Below are 23,151 nucleotides of genomic sequence, written 5' to 3' on the forward strand. Positions count from 1 at the left end.
AATTTCTACAAGTATATTATAATAACAAGAGTTTGCATATAGAATACACAGTCAAAGCAAAGTTTTGCCTAGTTTACATGAGAGCAAATATAAATGAAACTGTAAAAGAAACAAATACTGTGTTGAATTGCGGAATTGAACTAGCCATCACAATTTATAAATATCTCCAATTAACTCTGCACAATTTATGTAAAAGGCAAGTACGCTATATAGTTTAAACATCTGCTGTATTTTGTAGAATTTTAAGGAAAGCTTATCTATAGCTGGAAAGAAAATAACTTACCATAAGAAGCCTCGCGCATCAACTACGGTTAGTAATACAGTGGCATATCATATAGACGGGTATATTGTATAGATGAATAGAAAAAGAGAGAGTCGATATTGGAAGGTGAATTTTAAAATAAAGAAAGAGTTCAAATTTGAAGTTGGAAGTATTTCTTTCACTTCAGCATCATTCAGTGGAAAGACTTTGTTTACAATCAACCAAGTGACACATTAAGTAGGTTGAGTTAAACTGGTTCAATTACAAAGATGAACAATTTTCTCTATTTTGATTCACAGTTATTCATTTTGAAATTTTAAATTGATTTGGGGGTTTTAAAATATTAATATACTTTCTTCAGTTTTGGAATTTAGCACAGGCAGCCCCTAAGCCAACCTTGCAGTACGCTATGCAGTACCCATCTTACATGATAACTTGAAAGTATTATGAAATCTATCCTAACATAAAAATAAACTATTGGTATTAGCTAACCTTGCAGTACGCTATGATGGCGCACCCACAAGTGAGTTAACCATTTGCTTGGTCGACAGCTTCTGCAGCTCCTTCTCCATCACTTCTCTGCAACAACATACCACTTGTGATTATCAAAAGGTTTGTTTTCCTTCCGAGCTCTATATATAGATCCTTAATAAATAATTATAAATGACTAGCATATATGTTCTAGTAGGTGAAAACAACCAAACCTGTTAAAATTCCACAACAATGAAGTTTGCAAATCGTCTTCCAGCTGCTTTTTGACAAGCATCCATCATACTGAGCAGTGGAGCCGAATTATCAACACAAGCTTTTGTTATGTTGGGATTCTGTTCGCACAAAATCACGCAAGCGTACGTGGTCACAAGTAGTATAGAAATTCAATTCAGTTCGTTCCCACAGAGACTAGTGTTTTCAAGAATATGCACTTATGCACCAATGTATGGCTATTATTCAATGCTCGGACAAATAACAATTTGGTTGGTTTTACCTAATTTAACTAAATCGAGTCGACTTATAACTAAGAGAATTAAAATCAAATTACTAATGGGAATAAAACATGGGATTCTAACTTCATCATATACTTCATTCAGAGTTATGCCTTATCGATAGGTGATGGTTGATAACTAATCAGATAACACGAAACTGATACACGCTAACTGTCGTTATACGTGCACCATACTGCTACACATCCACAATTAAGATAGAAGGTAAACAGACTCCAATTATGCTTAGACCCTATATGTCTATAGAATTTGAAAACATAATGGTTGAAGAACAAGTTATCTATCAAGATTACATAGGGCGATGCAAGATGGGTAAAATCACATCACAAGTCATGTTATCGAACATGAAACCTATGCTCGCATGGCAAGTTCTAAATCAATATATTCACTGTCGCTTCAATAAAGATTAACAAGCAATCTTAGATGTTAGCTACGCATCCAAGACGAATAAGCACAACCAATACGAGGAAATCAAACCATCACATATGAACAAGACAAATTAACTACTGAAATTCATCGATAAATCCGCTAAAATCCCATGACAATGATTAGTTCATAATCGAACTTCTCATCATCATGGGTTCGAATGTAAACATGGTACTGAATAGGAAAAACAAAGTCAAAAGAGTAAAACAAGAGTTTCGAAACAAATCCGAATGAGCATCCAAAAGTATCGCCTAATTGGAAGAAGACAAAAGAAAACTATGAATCTAGATCTTCTCCGTAGCCGTCACGTGCCTCTTAGAATGTTTCTAGGTTGCTAGGCTTTTCCTTTGAGCTTTTGTTTAAGTCCCACAGCGATCGGGCCTTCAAACGGATCAAGAAAAGGCAATTTGGGCTTTTTCTTCCAACAGAATGGGGTGGAGACCCCGTCAGTGGGGTGGAGACCCCGTCAGTGGGGTGGAGACCCCATCAGTGGGGTGGAGACCCCGTCAGGGCAGCCTCTATTCTGATGAAGTAGGGTGGAGACCCCATCAGTGGGGTGGAGACCCCATCAGTGCAGAATTTTCTTCTTCAGAACGGGGTGGAGACCCCGTAAATGGGGTGGAGACCCCATTTGGGCAGCCCCGAACACTCTTGGAATCTTTCTTCCCTTTTCTCCTTCCTTGCTCGCTCGATCTTTGCGCCGTTTCTTCCACCTTTTAGCTTTGAATCCACCCTTTATCCTCCTCCTAGGGAACCTACACAACACCACAAAAACACATCAAAAACACCACATACTTGAGGCCAAATCATCAATTTAAGTCGAAACGAAGGCATTCCAAGTGGATATAAAATCCACTTATCACACCCCCAAACTTAAACCGATGCTTGTCCTCAAGCATAGACACACACACAAACTACTAATGCAATGCATGAATGCAACTATTTGCCTACGTCTACTCGAATCATGAAGTGTCATCCGTGTTAACATAGAATCCTCAGATAATGCAACATTCTCAGCATTCATCTCTTTCACACTTTAGCCCTGTTCTCTTCCACTACAAGTGTGTAGTGCATCGTGTGTGCTAGCATGCTCTCTAGTGAAACAAAACAAAGACTATCAAACTTCAACAGAGTCCTCACTATGAGCCGTTAATCAGAATCAGGCTAAAACACTTCTTTACTAAAGAGTCAACTACAATTTAGGGTCACTAAAGAATTCCTATGCCTCTCCTATTTTTTTTCTATTTTTTTTTTCTTTTTCTTGCTAAGTCTAAGGTTGGGACGCTTCTCCGTGTAAGTGAGTCACGACCGCCATTCGACTTCGCTTATTCTTCTTTTTTTTTTCTTCTTCTTTTTTTTAATCAAGTATTTCTCCAGTAATCAAGGGTTGCGAAAAGTCACCAAGAAAATGCTTATTCTAATACATTTGCACTTAATACCAGCACAAGTACATGGATCGTCCCTTTCACATGACATTGCATTTTACCCATTGATCTCAAAGGAGTACCCGATAATTTTTATTCTTTTTTTTTCTTCTTTTTTTTTTTTAGAAAGGCATATTCATCCCTTAACTCCCCCAAACTTAAGATTTACAAACTCTACGTTCAAAAGGGGAATAATCCTAATTCTACGCCCGACTCAACGTGAAGACTCAAGAAATAAGTTAGTCTAAGTCTTATCTCTAGAGCATAAGTGTAATTACAATTTTCACACAAGCAGTTTCCAAGAAACAAGGCATCACATATGATCGAAACTACTAGCCAAAAAATTATGCACATAACCTCATCATAGGAAATCAACTTGGAAGACAACTATCATGATTCATGCAAATGCAACTATATGAAACTACTCACACCTCCTAAACACAAGCATATATATAAAAAAAAACGAAACGAAAATGAACTAATACGCACACTAAAGTGAACTAATATATATGCAAACAATATGAGATAATATGCTAAACTACATGCAACATGCAACCTATATGAACACACACTACTACTAGTCCTTAGATTACCACCCCCAAACTTAAAATATTCAATGACCTCATTGAAGGTGATAAAAAGGATCGAATGTACCTAGAAGTCGGGAGGATCACCCTCCTCGGGTGGAGGATCAGGTGGTGAATATACCATGCCATCTCCAAACACTGGCCAATCAACCTCAACACCAATGGCTCGAAAAGCACTCCCAAGAGCTTGAGTCAAATCCTTTGCAAAACAGCGGTGAACGTCATGCATGTCATCTATGCGCCGTGACAACCTTCTAAATTGTACATCACTTAAGAGATCCGGTGGTAGTTTGAGTTCGATTATAGGAGCTTCTTCAATAGATGGTTTAAGATGCTCCTGAAAATGTCTAAGCTCTTCTACTCCTTCATCTTCGAAATCAGAATCCCCTGTTAAGACGCTCTCTAAGGTACATGGCCTTGGCTTTTGCTCCATCTCAAATTTTTCAACAGCTTCTAGTGGCTCCACCTTAAAGCATTCTTCTTCGTCGGTTGGAAATTTCATTGCGTTGAACACCTTAAAAGTGACACTCTGATCTTGAACTCTCATTGTAAGCTCTCCTTTTTGCACATCGATCAAAGTTTGGCCTGTAGCTAAGAACGGCCTTCCCAAGATAATAGGAATCTTCTTATCCTCCTCAAAGTCTAGAATGACAAAATCAGCAGGGAAGATGAGCTTATCCACCTTAACCAAGACATCTTCCACTATACCTCTCGGGTAAGTGATGGACCGATCAGCCAGTTGTAATGACATGTTCGTAGGTTTCGGCTCCGGCAGCCCAAGTTTCTTGAAGACGGACAAGGGCATCAGATTGATACTAGCTCCCAAGTCACACAAACATTTGTCGAAAGATAATTGCCCAATAGTACAAGGTATTGTGAAACTCCCCGGATCTTTCAGCTTCGGAGGCAATTTCTGTTGCAACACCGCACTGCACTCCTCGGTCAAAGCTACAGTCTCCAATTCCTCAAGTTTAAGTTTCCGAGATAGAATACCTTTCATGAATTTAGCATAACTCGGCATCTGTTCTAGAGCTTCCGCAAAAGGTATATTGATTTGTAATTTCTTGAAAACCTCTAGAAATTTAGCGAATTGTTTGTCGAGCTTATGCTTCTGAAGTCTCTTCGGAAAAGGGGGAGGTGGATATACTTGCTTGACCCCATTATCAGATTTAGGACTAGACTTCTCAGTTGATTCCTTGCTTGCCTCCTCGTTGATTTCTTTCTTGTCAGCCTCAACAACAGTTTTTCCACTACCAGACTCAGATGAGAGTACGGTTGTTTCAACCTGTTGTTCACTCTCTTCCTTGTTTCGCTCTGTTGCTGATTCTTTATCCTTCGTAACCTTTCCGGACCTCAAGGTGACAGCCTGTACCTGTTCCTTCACTTCCTTCTTGCCCGGATTGGCCTCAGTATCACTAGGAAGAGTTCCTTGTGGTCTATTAATCAACGCATTAGTAATTTGCCCAATCTGATTCTCCAAAGTTTTGATTGACACCGATTGGCTTTTTACCATTAGTCTTAATTCTTCCAATTCTGATCTTTCGTTGGAAGACTGTCCAGCCACCCCATGATTTTGTTGCTGGAATCCGGGTGGATGGAATTGCTGTCTCGGTGCAAACTGTTGTTGAAAACCAGAAGGGTTAAAAGGTCTAGATCCTTGCTGCTGAAACTGTTGCTGTTGTTGTGGCATGTAATTCTGATTATTGCTCCAGCTGAAATTCGGATGATTCCGATTATTAGGATGATAAGTGGCCGGAGCTGGCTGTTGTGACCTCTGAAAGTTGCTCACAAACTGAGCGGATTCGCTCGATATAGCACACTGATCCGAAGAATGTGCTCCAGCACAGAGCTCGCAGACTGAAGGTGGCTGCTGAGTTCCTAGATTTGCCAAAGAATCCACCTTCATAGTAAGAGCCTTAAGCTGAGCAGCTATGGCTGTAGTAGCATCAACATCTAGAATTCCTGCTGCTTTGCCCTGATGAAGACGCTGAGTAGGATTCTGATATTCATTCGCAGCCATCATCTCGATCAACTCATAAGCCTCATCATAGCTCTTAGCCCATAGAGCTCCGCCTGATGCAGCATCGAGCATTGGCCTCGATTGAGGACCCAACCCATTATAAAAGCAATTAATAACCATCCAATCAGGCATCCCATGATGTGGGCATTTCCGAAGCATCTCCTTGTAGCGTTCCCAAGCTTCACATAAAGTTTCACCAGACAACTGAGAGAATTGAGTGATAGCATTCCTGATTGCAGCGGTTTTAGCCATAGGGAAGAACTTAGTAAGAAATTTCTGAGCCAGATCCTCCCATGTCGTAATAGATCCTGCAGGAAGAGAATGCAACCATCCTTTAGCTTTATCCCTCAAAGAAATTGGGAACAACCTCAATCTGATGGCATCGTCCGTAACACCATTGAACTTGAAAGTGTCGCAGATCTCAATGAAGTCCCGAATATGAGTATTAGGATCCTCAGTCGGAGAACCCCCAAACTGCACTGAGTTCTGTACCATCTGAATAGTGCTCGGTTTGATCTCGAAAGTGTTGGCCTGAATTGCTGGCCTGACAATGCTCGATTGAATGTCATTGATTTTAGGCTCAGAGAAAGCCTTCAGAGCCTTAGGAATATTCACAGCTGGTGGTTGATCAACCATTGTATCAATCTCTATCGTTTCTTCCTTAATTAATGCTTCCTTACGAGCCTGAGAACGTGTTCGCATACACGTCACTCAAGTACCTGAAACACACACAACGAACTAAAGTGAGAAAAGAATCCAAGTCACTGAACTTTAACGACCACTAATGACAAGCACATAAACTAAAGTAAACACCGAGTCCCCGGCAGCGGCGCCAAAAACTTGTTCGCACAAAATCACGCAAGCGTACGTGGTCACAAGTAGTATAGAAATTCAATTCAGTTCGTTCCCACAGAGACTAGTGTTTTCAAGAATATGCACTTATGCACCAATGTATGGCTATTATTCAATGCTCGGACAAATAACAATTTGGTTGGTTTTACCTAATTTAACTAAATCGAGTCGACTTATAACTAAGAGAATTAAAATCAAATTACTAATGGGAATAAAACATGGGATTCTAACTTCATCATATACTTCATTCAGAGTTATGCCTTATCGATAGGTGATGGTTGATAACTAATCAGATAACACGAAACTGATACACGCTAACTGTCGTTATACGTGCACCATACTGCTACACATCCACAATTAAGATAGAAGGTAAACAGACTCCAATTATGCTTAGACCCTATATGTCTATAGAATTTGAAAACATAATGGTTGAAGAACAAGTTATCTATCAAGATTACATAGGGCGATGCAAGATGGGTAAAATCACATCACAAGTCATGTTATCGAACATGAAACCTATGCTCGCATGGCAAGTTCTAAATCAATATATTCACTGTCGCTTCAATAAAGATTAACAAGCAATCTTAGATGTTAGCTACGCATCCAAGACGAATAAGCACAACCAATACGAGGAAATCAAACCATCACATATGAACAAGACAAATTAACTACTGAAATTCATCGATAAATCCGCTAAAATCCCATGACAATGATTAGTTCATAATCGAACTTCTCATCATCATGGGTTCGAATGTAAACATGGTACTGAATAGGAAAAACAAAGTCAAAAGAGTAAAACAAGAGTTTCGAAACAAATCCGAATGAGCATCCAAAAGTATCGCCTAATTGGAAGAAGACAAAAGAAAACTATGAATCTAGATCTTCTCCGTAGCCGTCACGTGCCTCTTAGAATGTTTCTAGGTTGCTAGGCTTTTCCTTTGAGCTTTTGTTTAAGTCCCACAGCGATCGGGCCTTCAAACGGATCAAGAAAAGGCAATTTGGGCTTTTTCTTCCAACAGAATGGGGTGGAGACCCCGTCAGTGGGGTGGAGACCCCGTCAGTGGGGTGGAGACCCCATCAGTGGGGTGGAGACCCCGTCAGGGCAGCCTCTATTCTGATGAAGTAGGGTGGAGACCCCATCAGTGGGGTGGAGACCCCATCAGTGCAGAATTTTCTTCTTCAGAACGGGGTGGAGACCCCGTAAATGGGGTGGAGACCCCATTTGGGCAGCCCCGAACACTCTTGGAATCTTTCTTCCCTTTTCTCCTTCCTTGCTCGCTCGATCTTTGCGCCGTTTCTTCCACCTTTTAGCTTTGAATCCACCCTTTATCCTCCTCCTAGGGAACCTACACAACACCACAAAAACACATCAAAAACACCACATACTTGAGGCCAAATCATCAATTTAAGTCGAAACGAAGGCATTCCAAGTGGATATAAAATCCACTTATCAGATTCGTGGGAAAGTAATTTTGAAGAGCAAATATTGCTTTTGTGTTCAGCAGAGACGATTGAGAGCGATGTGGACAAGATCTAATAATCAGTCCATCTCATCCGTCTACCTCATCCGTCTACAAGAACTGAGGCACATCCACTCTTATTGCCTACAGAAGTAAAAAATCACTATAATTTACATCCACTCTTTGTATTTAATATCACTCTTACTGCCTCAGTACTCATTCTAGGCTAAATTACTAACACAACAAATCACTATAAACACGAATCACTAACACGAAATTACATCATATCATGTAATTACTACTAAATCAGTAACAACAAATCACATCATATCAAACACGAAATCACTAACACAACAAATCACTATAAATTAGTAGACAAATCAGTAAAAATACAAATCACAAGTAGTAAGCACTAAAGCCACCATGTAATTACTACTAAATCATCATAAAGTGACAGCTTCATAAACATAAACATAAGATGAGCTATGTATACAGAGTGAAACATAATCACATAGAGAGAGGGAGGGAGGGAGAGGGAGATTGCTTATGTAAAGCTCAATTAAACACCTCACTCAATTCATCACCATGTAATTACTACTAAATTCATAAACATAAACATAAACAGAGCTATGTATAGAGAGAGAAACATAAACAGTGAGAGAGAGAGAGAAACATAAACAGAGAGAGATTGCTTATGCAAAGCTCAGTTAAACACCTCACTCAATTCATCACTGAAATCCACCAAAAAATCAAAAAAAAGACACAAACTTGTCACTCAATTGAACATAACGATACATATAGATGAAATTTGAGAAAGAAAACAAGAAAGATATAAACACAGCTATGTATAGATGATTACTGTACCTCACAAAGCCTGACCTCCACAATCAAGTGCGGAAAATATCAGATCATCCACGAGTTAACTGCTAGAGAGAACTAACTGCAATGCGCGAGAGAGATAACAGCTAGAGAGAGAAAGCAATGGTAAGAGAGAGAAACCAAAATCTTCAACTGATTCCCGTTACAGTTATTTTAACATCTGCTTAATTTGTTTAATATTTATTTAATTAATGGACATGATTCAATGTTATATAAATTAAATGGATGGTTGAGATCTAGTTTGTAGTTTGTACACTTATTAGGTTTGTATTTGAGCAAACACCTATATATATATATATATATAGGGGTGGGTTCTGGTACAAACTCACAAACATACAAACTTTATGCGTTCAACACATATATAATTTGAGTTCAACATTTTTTTAACATATTTTGTTGAACATCGATTAAAATTGTGTTGGAGAAGTACATAAACTAATTTTTCAATGTAAGAACTAAGTTAAACGTGTTGTATAACTAATATTTATGTTTCTATACCCTACCCAAACCCCAGAGGTATAGTTTAAGCATCTTTATAGATATATTCAACACAATGATAATTAGTGTTCTACACCCGATGTTGAACCCCAGTTATAAATGTGTTGAATGTACGATTTATTTATACGTTATTTTTAAAAATTGTGATGTTTCTTCAAGAATTTTCAACATGGATACTTTCGATAACTAAGGATTAACACGATCGAAGAATAAAAAAAAGTTTGTAAGTTTGTAACTTAAAAAAGTTTTTATTTGATCCTATCCCTATATATATATATATATATATATATATATATATATATATATATATATATATATATATATATATACTATATTATAATAGCCAACATGAGTATAATTTGTAGTCCAAGGTTTTAGTTATATTTTTTAGTTTTAGTTATATAATTTTTAACTTTAATGTGTTCTATTTCAATATTATAACCATTACATAACCTTTTCTAACTCTAATCTTAAAAGTTATTGTTGTAAAAAAAACAAGATTACAAAATTACGTTGAAATTGATTGATTAGATTACTGAATCTTTCAAAGGTATTACACGATCGGCTATGTTCGGAAAAGATTAGAATTTTTTGATTTTTTTATTTTTAAATCTACGTGTACTAAATTCGGATTAAATGTACTAAAATCCTAATATATATATATATATATATATATATATATATATATATATATATATTTATTTATTTATTTATTTATTTATTTATTTATTTATTAGGTTTTGTCCATTTTTAAGTAATCAGGAGAAAATATAGTCAGTTGAATAATATAATTTAATTAAAATTCAATCCATTATTACTAAAATACTAATAAAATGATGTTGAAATTTGAATTATAAATAATAAATTACGAAATATATACCCGCCCGTGCTTCGCACGGGTTAAAGACTAGTATATTTAAGATACAAACAAGAAATAGAAGCTAAGAATATCTAATGGATAAATTTATATAAAATTATACCGAGTATTTTACCTATCAGTAAGGAACATCATATTCCTAACGATCTTCTCTTGTTTATATCATGAGACATTATAATTTAAATTGCATTAAGTTATAGAGTTTGAATGACTTCAACAATGGATAACTTGAAATGAGAGAGAGAGCCTGTTTGCCGGGGCTTAAAGCGAGGGCTTTAAGTTATCTTTGGCTTTAATGTCTGTTAGTGTAATAAATCAGCTTAAAATTATAAATAAGCCAGAAGTTAGTTTGAGGTATTTTTCTCAGTGACTAATTTTTTTTGAATTTTTTTTTGATAAAAATTACTCCTAAGTCATAAATTACTCATTAATCATTTTTATTTCTATTATTATATTTTTAATAACTCATAAGTCATTAATAAGTCAAAATTATCTAAATAGACATTTTAAGCTCACACCTTATCAAATAAATCACGTTACGTCATAAGTCATAAGCTCAGCCAAACGGGGTTTAGAGTTGAGAAAATACAACAAAGTGAAGGAACTCTTCTAAACTAAGCAAATTTAATGTTTTCTTTTTCTTCTTTGGTCTTCTTCTTTGTTACTTTTCTTGACCTTCCCCTCCTCAAGATTAATGTTGTTTAGTCTTTGGAGGCCTCTAATGAACATGACTTCTTTCTCATTAGATCCAACTTTGATTAAAAAAAATTGAGAGTTTCATTGTCAGCTTGAGGGACTTGATCTTTCATCCTAAAGAATTTATTAGAGCATCTCCAGCAGCATCTTAGCCCATTCCTTAAATATAATATAAAATATTGGATCCTAGTGATTTAAGATAATAATAACTATTCTCACCTCCAACAATATTCCTTATATTCATTCCTTATATACTATTTTATTATTAAAAGTTACCATTATTGCAATAGGTGAACAGAGAGAACATGAGAGGAGAGAGATTACCTAAAGATAAGGCATGGCTAGTGAATATTAGTGATTTAGGGAATCACTAAGATATTGTTGGAGTGGATTATTTTCCCATATTCCTCATATTTTGATTTAAACACCATCATCGAAAATGAACAGTTTTGTCAGTATAAGAGCATCTCCAACGACGTTGGCTATAATCGTTGGCTAAATTGGACCTGTAAGACATTATGTAAAATTTACTGAACCTGCAAGACATTTTGCTTCAATGGTACTGGCTATATTGATTGGCTATAATTTAAAAATAGTATGTTATTAATATTTTAAATTGTTAAAATAGAATATATCAGTTCAATATGGTAATAAATGATGTACAATCTTCCTACAGATTTTCTTACAGACCTGTAGAGGTTCGACAAATTTAGCCATCCATAGGAGGTTGGCTAAATTTATAGACAACAGCTCATTATGGTTGGAGTTGAGTTTTTGAAGCTGTTGGCTAAATTTTTTTATTTTAAGTAAGCCAACTCACTTTTTAGCCAAGGGGTTTAGATGGTTGGAGATGCTCTAAGGAATGATAAATCTTTTTGGTAGGCTTTTGATATTGGTCCAGCTTCACCGTATTTATTGAATTTTTTTGCAGATTTCAATTCTTACGATACTGTTGAAACCACCACTTTTATTCATCCTTGAATAGATAAAAATAAGAGTTTTGTGCTCTTCTTCAAGAATTTAATCTAAGTACTAAAGGCATGAACAAACAAAAATTTTGGGTTGTCTAAATAACCTAATCTTGTTAATTTATAGACATGTCTTGTTCAACAAGAAATAATGCCTTGTTGATGTTATATTCTTGTTGTGAATCGAAGATGTCGAATCTAGTTTGTAAATGGAGTTTAGTTGATATATACTTTTTCATAATTTGAACTAAAGATCAAATTTTTAAGGAGATTAGAAATTTTTGTTTTGTATTAGCTTTCGTATCAAGGCCTGATAATATTGTAGATTTACTGCAACAATACTCAAACTTTTTTAAGAAATGCCCCAAATTATAATTTAGAAATCATATAACACTGTACATTTTTTGGACTGGTTCTTAGTTTGGACCTCATTCATGAGTGCCGTTAATGGCCGGGGGGCGCCTTATCAACAAGCTGGACTATGGCTGTAATATCGATGGAAATGTAGTGTTACACAGTCACACAGATACATAGATATATGTCTGTTACTACAAAATCATAAAGGCAACACAACCCTGCAAATGAAAAGATTATTATGACCTAAATTATACTGCAAATAAGATGAAGCGAAATGAACAAGATAAAAAATAAAAGGAAGCCCGTATAATCTCAGCAATGGAAGCGTGTAACAGTTGCCACTGATGATTTTGAAAGGAAATGAGTACAATTAAGTAGACCAGAAAAAGCAAACACTTAAGAACCCAAAAAAGAAAGATAATCTTTAAAAAGACAAATATTAAAAGCACCAAGTACTTCATCAAGCCCAGCAAAATGGTGCATGCATGCTTTTTTCTCAAAAAATCTTCAATTAATTTATCACCCTGCAATTCATCCTTATCTCGCCATTTGAGCCGGTGAGAGGGCTAATGTCACCCATCCGAATCATGGCTGCAGCAAAGTCTGAAGCAAAGTTGCTCGGGTTGCTGCTGTATGTTGTCACAATTGAATCAGTTGAGCCCCCATTGAACAGTTCTTGATCCGAGTGGAGTAGACCTTTCTTGCTGACGAGGTTGCTGAAATAGCTGTTGTCGAAAGACGTAGGAGACTGGAGATCCAGTGGAGCCAGATTGTTGTCACCTGTGCCGTTTGCGCTAGGGCAGTTAGTTTGAGCCGTTTGAGCAAATGAATCATCCAAGTTGTTTTCGTTGTATATCCGGCCTCTAAAGGTCGTGCACCTTGCTTGCCCGATTGTGTGAGCACCTGATTTTGTCATGAATTTCATCGGTCACATTTCTTCGAGTCAGTTATTGCTAAAGAAATATGATGTATTAGATGTATGTTATAAGAGAGTAAGAGCAATGAACCAGATAAAGCGACAAGGTCTTGAGTAGAAAGGCCTAGAGCATTAAATCTTGAATTGAGGGCGTTGAGGTTTGCGGTTGGGGCAGGAATGCTTTTATTGGCTGCTCCTTGGCTCGCGGTTCTAGCGTCTCTTCTTCCAAGTTTTACATCCCAGTTTGGGCCACCAAGCTACACCACATTCATCATACATGATTAAATACGATACTAGCATAAACGAAAGCAAACCTAATGAACATGTATAGTATAAGTGGAGTGTAAGAAGCCTTCAAACATTGCCCCTAGCTACTTTGAAGATTGAATAGTATGTTAATAGCAATAGCAATAAAATAGAAATTGTTGAAATATAGCATAAAATTCATTTGGGGCTTCCTCTAACACCTTGTATAAGGTTTTAGATGGACTGGTTCTCAACATGGTATCAAAGCTCTGGTGACGGGGAGTTCTGAAATATAGCATGATCCATTTGGGGCCTTCCTCTAACACCTTAAGGTTTTAGACGGACCGGTTCTCAACAGAGATGTGTAAGGTTTTAGATGGACGGGTTCTTAACAAAGATGCAATATTGAAATAAGACTGGCAGGTGCCCTTACAATTTTAACAGAGTCTCTTGCGGTTAGAGCTAAAATGTCAGCACAAGAGACGACGCCAGGGCACACATTTTCAACTGCAGATTTTATGGTGTCAACGACCTCAAACCCCCTGGCAGAATTAGCATTTGGAGCTGCATTTTTCTCTCCTGTGAATGAAGATGTGTCATCCAGGAGAATTGATCCGTCGCATCCCTGCAGAAAGTTCAAACTAATAATCAAATCCAAATGTTTCAACAACAATAGTTGTCACTCTAAAAAAACATATCATATGCTTCCAATTACAGAAGTAAAGCATTACATTGACAAAGCAGTCATGGAAGAACAAGCGAAGAAGAGATGCTCCCATTCGGGTCTCCTTGTTAATGGCGGAATGCACATTGTACTTGACAGTCGGTATAAGGTCGGGGCATGTCTTGGAATAGAAGTCAGGTGAAAGTTGAGCTGAGGATATTCCAACAAAGAATACTAACAACTTAAAAAAAATAGTAGTTATTACTAGTGAAGAAAATGAAGCCATTACTGTGAATAATTATACAAGGAATGTTAAAAGTAGTAGAGATGATTAGCTAGCTAGAGAGAAGCAAAGAGAGATGTTGCGAATTAGAAACCTAGCAGAGATGGTGGTATTTATAGTTATTGAAAAGCAGAATCATTCCATTGTGGTATGTTATTAGACAGAGCAGGTTAGCAACTCGAAGACCACATGCATGATCATGAACTCTTCACACGGAGAAGTCTTCCGTAGCTGGTGCCCAGGAGTTGTTAAAATTTTATTTTTTGATATCAAATGGATAAGAACTAATCCAGACTGTAATTTTAACTAATGTGCTTGATTCTTCTTCTTTTTTCTTTTTATTTTGCAGTCAATTTGGCTACAACACACACATGTTGCTGCAGCTAATTCTTCAGCTCATCTACTTATCTCCGTGTTATATGTTATGTCGTGTGCGACCTTGTCTCGGGACATATTGATTGCAGCGGATTCTTCTTTTTGAATATTAATCATTTCTTTTTTAGAGTTGATCAAAGTTCTGTCTCAGATTGTACCGTTTTTTCCCAAAGGTTATTTTTCTATTTTTTCTTATGGTTGAAATGTTAATTAAGTAAACACTTTAGGCACACAATTTAAATTCACACACACGTATATATGCCGATTGCTTGATACATAAACAACTTTATTGGCAAATGAATATCTTTTATCTTTCAAAATAAGGTTAAAAAAAATTTAATCTTGATAATGATAAACGAATAAAATCTTTTGATATAAGGTTTTTTTTTTCATTTTTCTAGATTTAAATAAATTTTAAGATGAGATCAAAATAAAATACAATACTGAAGTTGTGATATAGATGTTGAACAGAGATATAGGAGTTATATTACACGAACAAGCTAGTGAAAGTGCCATTTTATGTGATTGATCACTTTGACATCTTTATCGGCTCTTTGGTGAAGGAAGATATATATAAGTCAACCAAAATTGTCAGTTTTGTTACACTCCTAAAAAGAAAAGGCGTACATCGACGTTAAAGACATGCATATATTTTAGTATCTGCTTATAGTTTATATGTATTTAAATCGACAGATAACTATGAGTAAATTTGATAATATTGATACTAAAGATTAACCTAATTTTGTTGGAGATGTTTTAAGTGTTTTTAAAGTTCGTTCTGAAAATATGTATCGTTATTCTGAAAGTCAGCTGGAATTAAACTAATTTTTCTAGTATTTATTTAATTTGGAATAAAAAAATAAATATTCTTTTCTCAATACGAAACGAGCTGAAGTTGGTCATGCCATCACCAAATTCGTGTCGGTACGCGAAAGCATATCAAAATTTGGAGTACACACATGGAATACCAAGTAGATATATCTGAATCATTCAGAAGAATATTATACTTTTCTTCAGCACTTGCTTTTTCTTGTGTTGAACTAGTCAAGCTAGTTCAGTAGTGAGGCAATTGTATCCTTCCATCTATATTAATTATTTAAACAATGACATTTGACTTGTCCAAAATGTGTGTATATAGTTTATGTTATGAGATTTAAATAGTAATACTAATTGATTGAAAGGTCCAAACATGTTGTTTAATTTGTTAGATAACTAACTGCTCGGAGAACATATTCAACGACCAGATCGCTGGGGAATTTGTTGCGTTACAAACAAGAAGATTACGAAACGTTGAAATTGCAACTACTACGCCTGACTTAACCTTTGTTTTTAGTTGTTGCAAAGTCAATTTTCCACGTCTTTGATTTGATATATAATGGCTTAATCATTTATCTTAATTATTATCATTAATCTTAATTATTGTGAGTTAACGTTCAGGTAATCAATTTTCATTATCTTCTTAGCCGACAACTAATTACTTGCTGTGGTTGTGAAATCATAGAGGTGTTTGCCTAGTTTATATATATGTCAGGGTTTTAAATCATTTTCTATTTTTTTTACAAGTTTAAATTCAAGTTGGTTAGAAATTAAAAAATAAGATGAAAATTAACTTAAGATCAAAACTTAGTAGGATGTATTTTTTTATCTAATTTATTAACTTTTTATGATTTTATTATAAAAATGAATTTCAACACTATAATAAATACTCTAACAGCTTATTAATTTTAATTATTATTTTAATAATTCATAAATATTTATAATATAATATTACACAGACAGACAACTTAAACTAATCATTTATTACATTAAACCACTATAAAATATAAATCACAATTTTAAAACTCTTGGAACACGTTATTAATGAAATTTTGATTTTAAGTTGAATTCTTGCCTTTTATCGATGTCCGGATCCGTCTTTTCTTTCGAAAATAGATAGGAAAGCAGAAGAATCTTCTGCGATGATCCTTCTTGTTCCTGTTTAGTTTACTCCGTTTTGAAAGCTATTTCTATTATCTGCTCCGCATTACCAGCGTTCTGCTATTCATATTCATCATACGTACACGAGATTTATTAATGAGCCATCATGTCATAATAAATCATTTGACTTCTCACTTAAATCAAATGCAACGCAACATTATTATCAATTTTTTTGTCAGGATTCTTATCATTTTGCAATTGCCCTCGTGTATGATGCTACAATAGTTTTTTTTTTTTAAGCAAACTGACTTTTATTAGCTCAAAACCAGATCAAACATCAAAGTCTCCAACAAGAAATCTGGAGGAGACATAAAAACATTGAAGCAATTCACCATACATGGCGCCCTAGCTATCAGATGGGCTGCCATGTTGGCCTGCCGTTTAACAAAGTAAATAGCAAAATCAGGTCTAGCGTCTAGAATCGAACGACACTGAGCAAGCACATCTCCAACTTCCAAGTTATACTCAGTCCCCATCTTCAGAGCTTTTACAGCAAGCAGTGAATCCGTCTCTATATCAACACCTGAGAGCTGCAATTCCTCAAGCCATGTCACAGCTTCGAGAATGCCCCTTACTTCAGCTTCAAACACAGTGATCTCCCCTGGATAACGAAGATTTTTCGCCGTTATAAACTCACCTTGATGATCCCGAATGATCAGACCTAAGGAGAAGGAATGAGCTCCAGAAACAACAGACGCATCCATATTTACTTTGATTCTGTTTACTGCAGGAGCTACCCACCTACTCCCAACTGGTTGATGTTGCTGAGGTTCATTAGGTCCGTGTCTCATTTGTTTCTTCCTCACTTCTTGCCATTGCGAAATCTGTCTGTCACTCCATTGCATTGCAATACTAGGTGTTACCACTTTGTGTTCCCAGACTTTAAAGTTTCTGGCGTTCCAAATACCCCATAGCACCTTAGCTAATTTCAGCTGCACTTCAGACGTCTCTGATTCTAGTCTACCAAGGACCCATTCTGGTGCTGACTCTACTGTCCAGAAATCAAATTCAGCTCCCATAAGTCTCCAACACTCCTTTGCAAACTCACAATCCATAAACACATGCAAGAGATGCTCCACGTCTTTGTCGCACATTGGGCAAGTAATCGGAATCTGGACTCCTAACGGGCTCTTAAATCTTGATTAAAACTTTTATTTTATACATGCCACATGCATTTCGATCTGTACAAATCGCATGAAGTATCTTTAAAAACAGAAGATCAAACGCATAGAAACTGAATTCAACAGTACACTAAACAAATATAAGGTGTAATATATAAGTTTTCATGTTTACATGAAGTATAGAATAAACACGTGTAAATAGAATTCCTCACGGGGCAGCATGGTTTTACATGACCATGCTAACCGTGATTACAAGTAATTAAAAACAAACACTGCAGCTTAAACACTTTCGAATCATGCAATCACATAAACCCTTAATTTTTCTTCCGGCAATTCTTTCTGATCTCTCCATTTGATCCAGTGAGCGGGCTAATATCACCCATTCTAATCATGGCTGCAGCAAAATCAGAAGCAAAGCTGCTCTGGCTGCTACTATACTTTCTTACTATAGAATCCGTTGATCCACCGCTGAAGAGTACTTGGTCGGAATGAAGAAGGCCTTTATTATTGACGAGATTTTTGAAGTAGCTGTTGTCGAAAGCTGTAGGAGACTGCAGGTCCAGAGGTGCCAGTTTGTCGTCGCCTGAGCCTGTGGTGCTCGGACACTTCTTCTGTCTTGTTTGAGCAAATGAAGAATCTATGTTCGTTTCGTTGTAGATTCGAGCTCTGAAGGTGGTGCACCGTGCCTGTCCAATTGTATGCGCCCCTGTTTCGATCATAAGTAATCAATATTTAAGTTAGTTTACTCAGTCAAATTCAAAATTAATGTGGTGATTATCATCTGCTGCCTACGTCCCACTCATTTCTATACAATTTTCTTTTTACTATGTGACACATATTTTAAAATTTTATAAAATATAGTTCAATAACTTATTTTTAAAATTTAAATTCACCAGGACTGAGGAAGTTTTACCGGATAAGGCAACGAGATCTTTAGTAGAAAGACCGAGATTACTGTATCTTGAAGTGAGGGAGCTGAGGCTAGATGTGGGAGGAGGAATGCTGCTATTGGCAGCCCCTTGGCTTGCTGTTCTCGCATCTCGTCTCCCCAGCTTTACTGTCCAGCTAGGCCCTCCAAGCTGCACAAAATCATACATAAATTATCTAGATACTGTGCATGACATAGTAATAACAGCTACATTGTGGAGTGATCGCCAAGGCTTACGATGGTGACAGAGTCTCTAGCAGTAATCGCCAGCACATCAGCGCATGACACGACGCCTGGGCACACCTTCTCAACAGCTGCCTTTATTTTGTCCACCACCTCATATCCCCTCGCAGATTTGAAGTTAGGACCTGCATTTTTCTCGCCTTTGGACGAAGACGTATCGTCTAGTAGAATCGATCCATCACATCCCTGTCACGTAAAAAAATCCGATTATTATTACAAGTACAGTGCAACACACATTTTAGCGTAATTGATGATTAAGTAAATATCTGAAGCATTACATTGACAAAACAGTCATGGAAGAACAAGCGAAGGAGGGATGCTCCGATTCGTGTTTCTTTGGCAATGGCTGATTTCACTGCAGACTGAACAGTCTGCATGAGATTCGGACAGGACTTGGAGTAAAACGTAGGTGAAAGCTGGGCTGAGGAATTGCCAATCAAGACAAGTAGAAAAACCAAAGCTAGTAAAGACATTTGGGAAGACAAGGAAGAAGCCATGATATTCTTTTGATCACAACTTCTATAACTGCAGAGAAGTGTGTTCCGTTATGCTTAATAGTTCAGGACTTGGCAATATTTATAGAATGAAATGCAGTGTGGTGTATTTATTGTTAGCACGGCAGGTTGCCTAACTTGTATTGAACGAATCTAAGGAATTACTGCATGCACGACTGAGCTAACTAGGATGAAGGTTAATTTGATTGATTAATTGGTTGATCAACTCAAATATAATTAAGATATTGTAGAACTGTAGTACACGACATGATGTGGATATAATTAAAGCTAAAGACGTGATTTGTTTTAACTATTGGAAAGTTGATGGAAATTGCTGTTTAAGTTGTGCATCAGGCAGGAATTGTCAAAAACTGGGACCATCATAGATTATTCCAACAACTAATCCATATTTGATCAAGACTTTGCACAATGGAAATTAATTCAAAATTGACATACGAATATAAATTAAAATATCAACTGTACATGCCCTAATAAAGGGAATAAACGTGATTAATTAGCCGATTAGTCACCAGTCGTCACTAATTACCATCACTGCATGCATATTGTAGGTTCAAGTGCAGAGGCTCTTGATGGCCGGAGGGTTAATATATCTTCACAAATAGTACTACAAATATGATCGACACTTGGCGGATAGAGGGTTGAAGGAGCTGGAAACAATATTATTAGCTTCGTAATCAATAATCATTGTATATTAGTATCATAAACTAAATGGACGAAATTGTCAAATTTTGTAGCTCCCGAATAGTCAAGAAGACAACAACATTAATCTGTCATAAAGACTTCATAATAGTACTACACACTAAGAGCAACTCCAGCAGCTTCCCTATTTCATGTCCTAAGTCCAATTATAAGGAATGTGACATAAATTAGTGCTCCAGCAGTGTCTTAGAGGTTCCTTAAATCACTAGGATCCTCCTTCCATGCCTTATTAATAAGACACCACTAGCCATGCCTTATTTGATTTCTTTAATAAAAAAATCATTTCTCTCTCTTATTGTAACTTATTTTCTCTCTCTTCCTTCCATCTTTTATCAATCTCTTTCCAAATTTATTATTATAATAATAATAAGGAATGAATTATAAGGATCATTGTTGGAGTTGAAATACAAAATCTTGTCCTAAATCACTAGGATTCAATATTTTATAATATTTATAAGGAAGATACTAAGACACTGCTGGAGATGCTCTAACCACTCTGTTTTTATAGTGGCGAAATGTGGATTTAACGTCGTATTAGGTTAGCAGCTTGACGACAGCATATTGATGACACTGCAGATTACCTTTGTCTTAACATACATTAAGTTTAAAATTGTTCCGACGACCGTTTAAATTAATCATTAATTAGTCGCTTTTGCTTGTGGAGAATGAATATTTTTTTTCTTCAATTTTTTACTAAAACACGCGGAATTAACTTGATGGGAAGAAGTGTCAATTTTTTGTTATTCAAAATTATTTAAAGTGTGAATTTTTTTTTGATGCAGGTATTTATGTTTTCACGAATATTAGTCAAAAAGGAAAGTGAGCAAGTATTTTATCGATAATTCATGTATTATATTTTAAGATCTTGGGTCCCTTATTTCTTAAATTAAAGAATTGTATTATAAATAAGTAAGTTATGTCATGAAAATTTCTGATATTTTTTTTTTTTTTTTTTGTCACAAAGGGAAGCATTTTATTAAACTTTCAAATCAGTCACAAGTACATGTGAAAATTCAGGGTGAATATCTTCCTTTTTCCACATACAATCAGCTATAGAACTAGAGTGTCTCGCTAAATAGTGAGCAACCTGGTTCGCGGATCGTTTCACAAAGTTCAAGGCTATATTCCTCTCCTTTAATTGACTTAAGAGCTCCTTGCACTCTTCCAGAACACGACCATAATATGATAGTGTGATACTTGAGCACCTAATTGCTTGTATGACAGCAAGACAATCAGTCTCCACCACAGCTTCATACCATCCTTTGTTTTTCACCCAACTCAGGGCTTCTCTCACGCCCATTGCTTCTGCAAGAACTGGGTCGATGTTATTAATTAAGTAATCTCATACAAACTTTCATATATCGGTAAATTAAAACCAACCATGGAGAGAAACAAAACAACGTCCTCCAATACGAGAGAAAAGAAACTGAACTTGAAAACTGAAATTTCAAATAAAAGTTATATTTGGGAAAACGAAATCACAATATTTCTCAAATCCAACAAAGTTAGCATGAATTGAAGAAAAAGGAAAATCGAAGACTCCGATGATTTAAATCTGCAAGACAAACAAAATCAAATAGGTCCTTATCCAAGGGGGATTATCCAAGAAAACAAAAATAAATTTAAAAAATTAGGGCCTTTCACCGGTATAAGCCCGGTAGGGTATGCTGAATAAAGCAGGAACCATAGATTTAGAGAGAAGAAAACCCTATCCTGCAGAGATGCAATCTACCTTATTTTTCAGCGTCCTGAGAACTGAACCTGGTTTTCAGACACGTAATTTTGGAATTATAAGCTGAGTTATTCATGAGATGAATAACAATTAGCGCTATAACAATTGTTTGTTGTTGAATTATTGACTGCCGTGCGAGTGCTTAATGAGTAGTGAGTCAGTGACTATCATAGTAGGGCATCTCTGTCGTAAATACAAAGTTGGTTCTCTGTATTATCATTATACATGCACAGCGTCACTCGTCGTTATCTATCTATCTAAAGTACTCCCCTTTTTTCCACGAGAAGAGTCTTCTGTACATTATACATGCACCAAGCCATCACTTAAAAGTTAAAAGCAACAATGTAACTTTTATAGATGAAGTAACCTCTTTATTTTCATGTGTAGCTAGTAGTGTTTATTTGATAATTGACGATTGACGAGTACATAGGACATGTATTGAACCTATCAATCCAGAATTACATAGGTCTCGTTTCAGAGGCTCTGATACCATAAGAAACAACCCAGGTTAAATTCCGAGTCTTTTTCAAAAATCAGGTCAAGTTCTGAATTTCGAATCCAGAAACAAACCGAAATAAACTGGCCCAATTACAACGGGTAATCCACGAGCCCACAAACCCCCTCCAAACATGTTAAATGAAAATTTTACTTTAACACAACTAATAAGAATATACTAACTCAAACATGTGAATTCATTATTTAAAAATTTATTTCAAATGAAAAGGCACATATTATTTTAATATAATTTTACTGTAATAAATTAATTCAATATTAAAATATATATGATATAACAAATATTATGGAATATCCTTTAGCCTTACACATGTTATAAAATTGATAAAAAGGAGAAAGAATGAATAAAATTGAAGAGTGCAACAAAATGGCACATGTCCATGACTACTATATTTTCATATTCAAAGATAGTACATACTAGCTTGTGGTAGACTGGTAGAGTGGTGGGTCTGTTTCTTAAATGTAATGGTCAAATTAGATTATGGGGACAACACAAAGCCGGTAGTTAAAACCTCATGTTCAAAGATTAAGAAAGAAGAAATTAGTTAATGTTATCCCTTTCATTTTAGAATTAAAAGGTGATTCAACGTGTGAAGCATGCATGTTAAAACAGGGTTTTTGAGCAAGAAAAA

The 23,151-nt window shown here is 36.0% G+C and overlaps 4 protein-coding genes, 1 long non-coding RNA gene and 1 other non-coding gene across 8 annotated transcripts; 1 reads left to right on the plus strand and 5 right to left on the minus strand.

The window, feature by feature from the left end:
- Window positions 1-1,749: 1,749 nt before the first annotated feature.
- Window positions 1,750-9,045, minus strand: LOC135148083 (uncharacterized). Of its 3 annotated transcripts, XM_064082347.1 has the most exons (3): window positions 8,897-9,045; window positions 8,135-8,176; window positions 1,750-7,918 (listed from the first exon to the last, which is right to left on the minus strand). In XM_064082347.1, exon 3 carries the CDS (start codon window positions 6,420-6,422, stop codon window positions 3,768-3,770), a length of 2,655 nt encoding a protein of 884 aa, XP_063938417.1. In that variant the 5' UTR covers window positions 6,423-7,918; window positions 8,135-8,176; window positions 8,897-9,045; the 3' UTR covers window positions 1,750-3,767. The 3 variants fall into 3 exon arrangements, with proteins under 3 accessions (XP_063938417.1, XP_063938418.1, XP_063938416.1); XM_064082348.1 differs by lacking the exon at window positions 8,135-8,176; XM_064082346.1 differs by having other exon boundaries at window positions 1,750-8,176.
- Window positions 5,851-5,957, plus strand: LOC135148159 (small nucleolar RNA R71). Its single transcript, XR_010286051.1, has one exon. It is a non-coding gene; the product is annotated as a small nucleolar RNA R71 (small nucleolar RNA).
- Window positions 9,046-12,582: 3,537 nt separating the features above from the next.
- On the minus strand, window positions 12,583-14,509 carry LOC108194028 (peroxidase P7). Its single transcript, XM_017360918.2, has 4 exons — window positions 14,201-14,509; window positions 13,903-14,094; window positions 13,315-13,480; window positions 12,583-13,210 (listed from the first exon to the last, which is right to left on the minus strand). The coding sequence occupies exons 1-4, from the start codon at window positions 14,417-14,419 to the stop codon at window positions 12,819-12,821; spliced, it is 969 nt and encodes a 322-aa protein (XP_017216407.1). The 5' UTR covers window positions 14,420-14,509; the 3' UTR covers window positions 12,583-12,818.
- A 2,513-nt stretch (window positions 14,510-17,022) lies between these two features.
- LOC108194764 (uncharacterized) lies at window positions 17,023-17,862 on the minus strand. The gene has a single exon (XM_017361702.2). It carries the CDS (start codon window positions 17,860-17,862, stop codon window positions 17,023-17,025), a length of 840 nt encoding a protein of 279 aa, XP_017217191.2.
- Window positions 17,863-18,020: 158 nt separating this feature from the next.
- LOC108193570 (peroxidase P7) lies at window positions 18,021-19,726 on the minus strand. The gene is made up of 4 exons (XM_017360283.2): window positions 19,339-19,726; window positions 19,055-19,246; window positions 18,803-18,968; window positions 18,021-18,595 (listed from the first exon to the last, which is right to left on the minus strand). The coding sequence occupies exons 1-4, from the start codon at window positions 19,555-19,557 to the stop codon at window positions 18,204-18,206; spliced, it is 969 nt and encodes a 322-aa protein (XP_017215772.1). The 5' UTR covers window positions 19,558-19,726; the 3' UTR covers window positions 18,021-18,203.
- Window positions 19,727-21,240: 1,514 nt separating this feature from the next.
- LOC108195364 (uncharacterized) lies at window positions 21,241-22,465 on the minus strand. The gene is made up of 2 exons (XR_001801492.2): window positions 22,007-22,465; window positions 21,241-21,579 (listed from the first exon to the last, which is right to left on the minus strand). It is a non-coding gene; the product is annotated as an uncharacterized LOC108195364 (long non-coding RNA).
- Between the last annotated feature and the right edge of the window lie 686 nt (window positions 22,466-23,151).

The sequence above is a fragment of the Daucus carota genome, chromosome 7, assembly GCF_001625215.2.
Source record: "Daucus carota subsp. sativus chromosome 7, DH1 v3.0, whole genome shotgun sequence".
NCBI lineage: Eukaryota > Viridiplantae > Streptophyta > Magnoliopsida > Apiales > Apiaceae > Daucus > Daucus carota.

Bases quoted from the DNA above. Each gene is read 5' to 3' on its own strand.
- LOC135148083 (XM_064082348.1), bottom strand. From the start codon at position 6,422: ATGCGAACACGTTCTCAGGCTCGTAAGGAAGCATTAATTAAGGAAGAA.
- LOC108194028 (XM_017360918.2), bottom strand. From the start codon at position 14,419: ATGGCTTCATTTTCTTCACTAGTAATAACTACTATTTTTTTTAAGTTG. The intron at 14,095-14,200 runs GTAATGCTTTAC...AACTTTCTGCAG, and splicing joins TCCATGACTGCTTTGTCAAT to GGATGCGACGGATCAATTCT. The intron at 13,211-13,314 runs GTTCATTGCTCT...TGACAAAATCAG, and splicing joins AGACCTTGTCGCTTTATCTG to GTGCTCACACAATCGGGCAA.
- LOC108194764 (XM_017361702.2), bottom strand. From the start codon at position 17,862: ATGTGCGACAAAGACGTGGAGCATCTCTTGCATGTGTTTATGGATTGT.
- LOC108193570 (XM_017360283.2), bottom strand. From the start codon at position 19,557: ATGGCTTCTTCCTTGTCTTCCCAAATGTCTTTACTAGCTTTGGTTTTT. The intron at 19,247-19,338 runs GTAATGCTTCAG...TTTACGTGACAG, and splicing joins TCCATGACTGTTTTGTCAAT to GGATGTGATGGATCGATTCT. The intron at 18,596-18,802 runs GTAAAACTTCCT...TGATCGAAACAG, and splicing joins AGATCTCGTTGCCTTATCCG to GGGCGCATACAATTGGACAG.